This window comes from Parus major, chromosome 1A, assembly GCF_001522545.3.
Source record: "Parus major isolate Abel chromosome 1A, Parus_major1.1, whole genome shotgun sequence".
Taxonomy (NCBI): Eukaryota; Metazoa; Chordata; class Aves; order Passeriformes; family Paridae; genus Parus; species Parus major.
The window spans coordinates 49,035,987-49,038,587 of record NC_031773.1 but is presented as its reverse complement, the minus strand read 5'-3'; the positions used below and the strand labels follow the sequence as shown (position 1 = coordinate 49,038,587).

Genomic DNA, 2,601 nt, shown 5'->3' with positions numbered 1-2,601 from the left:
GGCGGCTGAGCGGCGCGGGGCTGCGGGAGGTGCTGGGCCCGGCGCAGGGGCTGCTCTTCGACTGCGACGGCGTCCTGTGGGCGGGCGAGCGCGCCGTGCCCGGCGCCCCCGAGCTGCTGGAGCGGCTGCGGCGCAGCGGCAAGGCCGCCCTTTTCGTCAGCAATAACAGCCGCCGCTCGGTGGCCGAGCTGGAGCGGCGCTTCAGCCGTCTCGGCTTCCGCGGCGTGCGCGCCGAGCACGTCTTCAGCTCCGCGCTCTGCTCCGCTCTCTTCCTCCGCCAGCGCCTCCTCGGCGGCGGCGGGAACGGGAGCGGGGCCGGCCGCGTCTTCGTGCTGGGCGGCGAGGGGCTGCGCGGCGAGGTGCGCGACGCCGGGCTGCGCCTGGCGGGCGAGGGCGAGCCGGCGCCCGGCGAGCCGGTGCGCGCCGTCCTGGTGGGCTACGACGACCAGTTCACCTTCGCCAAGCTGTCGCAGGCCTGCGGCTACCTGCGCGACCCGCAGTGCCTGCTGGTGGCCACCGACCCCGACCCCTGGCACCCGCTCAGCGACGGCCAGCGCACCCCCGGTGAGCCCGCGCCCCGTCCCGCGCCGCCCCGGGGGGAAGGGGCTGGTGGCGGGGGTGGCCTCGGGTGGGCTTCGCTGTCCCAGGTGCGGGCGAGGCGGATCCCTGAGCGGCAGGACGAGCAGGGATGCCCTGGCACGTCCCTGCCGGCTCCCGAAGCGGTGCTGCCGGCATCCCGCTTGCCTGTCCTGTGGCGGGACCCGGGGTGCTGAGCTTCCCGCGGCTACTTCTGTTCCTCCTCCTTCTCTCCCTGCAGGGACTGGCAGCCTCACAGCCGCGGTGGAAACGGCTTCGGGCCGCAAGGCGCTGGTGGTGGGGAAGCCCAACACGTACATGTTTGATTGCATCGTGGAGCGTTTCGGTGTCGACCCATCCCGCACCCTCATGGTGGGAGACCGTCTGGAGACAGACATCCTCTTCGGCAAGAACTGCGGCCTTGCCACCATTCTCACCCTGACAGGCGTTTCCCGCCTGGAAGAGGCGCAGGCCTACATGGCCAGCGACAGCGCCGCTGCCAAGGATCTGGTGCCCAATTACTATGTGGACAGTATTGCAGACTTGATACCAGGCCTGGATGAGTAACAGTTTGTACATGTGAGAGCAGAGGGGTCAGGTTCCCCATCCCAGATCTCCATCTGTTCCCATTTCTCTCTCACTGCCCTATTCCCTCAATTCCTGGTTTCTTCACATGCCAACATCCTTCTTTGGGGGCAAAATGGGAAGGGGATTGGCAGGAGGGGACAGGTTTCAAGTTGTCTCTGCTGAGAGCTATCCAGGACGGACAGAGTCCTCGTCTCCCTTATTGCCAGCTGCCAGCATCTTTGGGAGAGGGCTGGAGGCTTTGAGGCTGGGGGGGGACGGGGTGGGGGGGTGTCAAATCAGTGTCTGTGTGGCCTCTCCCCCTGCAGAGGTTCAGGACTGGCTGTTTTAGTATTATTTTTCCCTTGGATAACCAGTGGTGGCCTTTTACTGCTGTCCTTCAACTTGTAACTCTTCTGAGCTGCAACCCTGCAGTCCTTGTGGTAACCCCCTCCTTGCCAGGGGATTGGCTGGCACTGTCACCCACCTGGTGTCTATCAGTGCCAGGGCATGTGGAAGGAGTGTGCCAGAGCTCTGGAATCATGAATGAGAGCATCTCTGCCTCCCACAAGTGAAAGAGAGCATTGCCTCTTCTCTCTCCTGTTCCTTAGAGATGTTTCCCCCACTATCCCCCTGCCCCAGCCCAGTTAATAACTGTGCCAGTGTCCATCTCAAGGACAGAAAAGACTGGTTTGAGGGTCTTTTTCTTGTGCCAAACAGACAAGCTGTGACTGCGCACAGTGGGTCTGCAGTTGTACCTTGTTTTCAAGCACCCTTTCTGAAGGGGCTTGTGAAGGACAGAGGGCTCCTAGACCATGACAACACAGCACTAATGAACTGTATGACTCTCCCTGGTTTGCCCCTTCTCAGTTGGATTTTGTCATAGTACAGTGAGAGAAAAGTGCTGATGGGGGTCTGTGCTCCAGCTGCTGGTGTGCAGGTGAGATGGTGATGGTGTTGTCACTGCTGTGAATGTGTCACAGTCCTCAAAACCATTCCTTGCTGCTTTGTCTTTCTACGTTTTTTTTTTTTTTAATTTCTTGATCTAATTTATCAAAATTATTTATTGTTCAAATATTGTATTATTTGTATAAATTATGCTGACTGGTTGCACCAAGGGGACAGAAGGCAGTGCCTTTGGCATCCCTTACTGTCCAAGTCCCATGTTGATGTTCTTACACTCACTGTGTCTCTGTATATAATAAAGTGTGAGCATAGGCTGGAAATTACCACTTTTTTTTTCACTCATGGTCCCACCAGGATGGAACTGCCCTAGGTAGCTTTGAGCCCTCACAGGTGAGGACATGGCAGGACCTTTCCTCACTCAAGGGGGTGCTGCTGGGTAGACAAGACAGCTGGGTAGTCTGGTGGATAGTGTTTTTGAGCTGCCCTTTGCTCAGAACCAGGGTGGAGGTGTCTGTGGTGTGGGGCATGGGGTCCAGCCGGGTCACTTGGAGCAGA

At 59.6% G+C, this 2,601-nt stretch overlaps 1 protein-coding gene across 1 annotated transcript; it reads left to right on the top strand.

Moving 5' to 3' along the window:
• Positions 1 to 2: 2 nt before the first annotated feature.
• PDXP (pyridoxal phosphatase) lies at positions 3 to 2,369 on the top strand (the record flags this gene model as incomplete). Its single annotated transcript, XM_015627000.1, has 2 exons — positions 3 to 564; positions 818 to 2,369. Coding segments are annotated over 2 exons (888 nt in total), but the record flags the coding sequence as incomplete, so codon positions are not given.
• Positions 2,370 to 2,601: the final 232 nt, after the last annotated feature.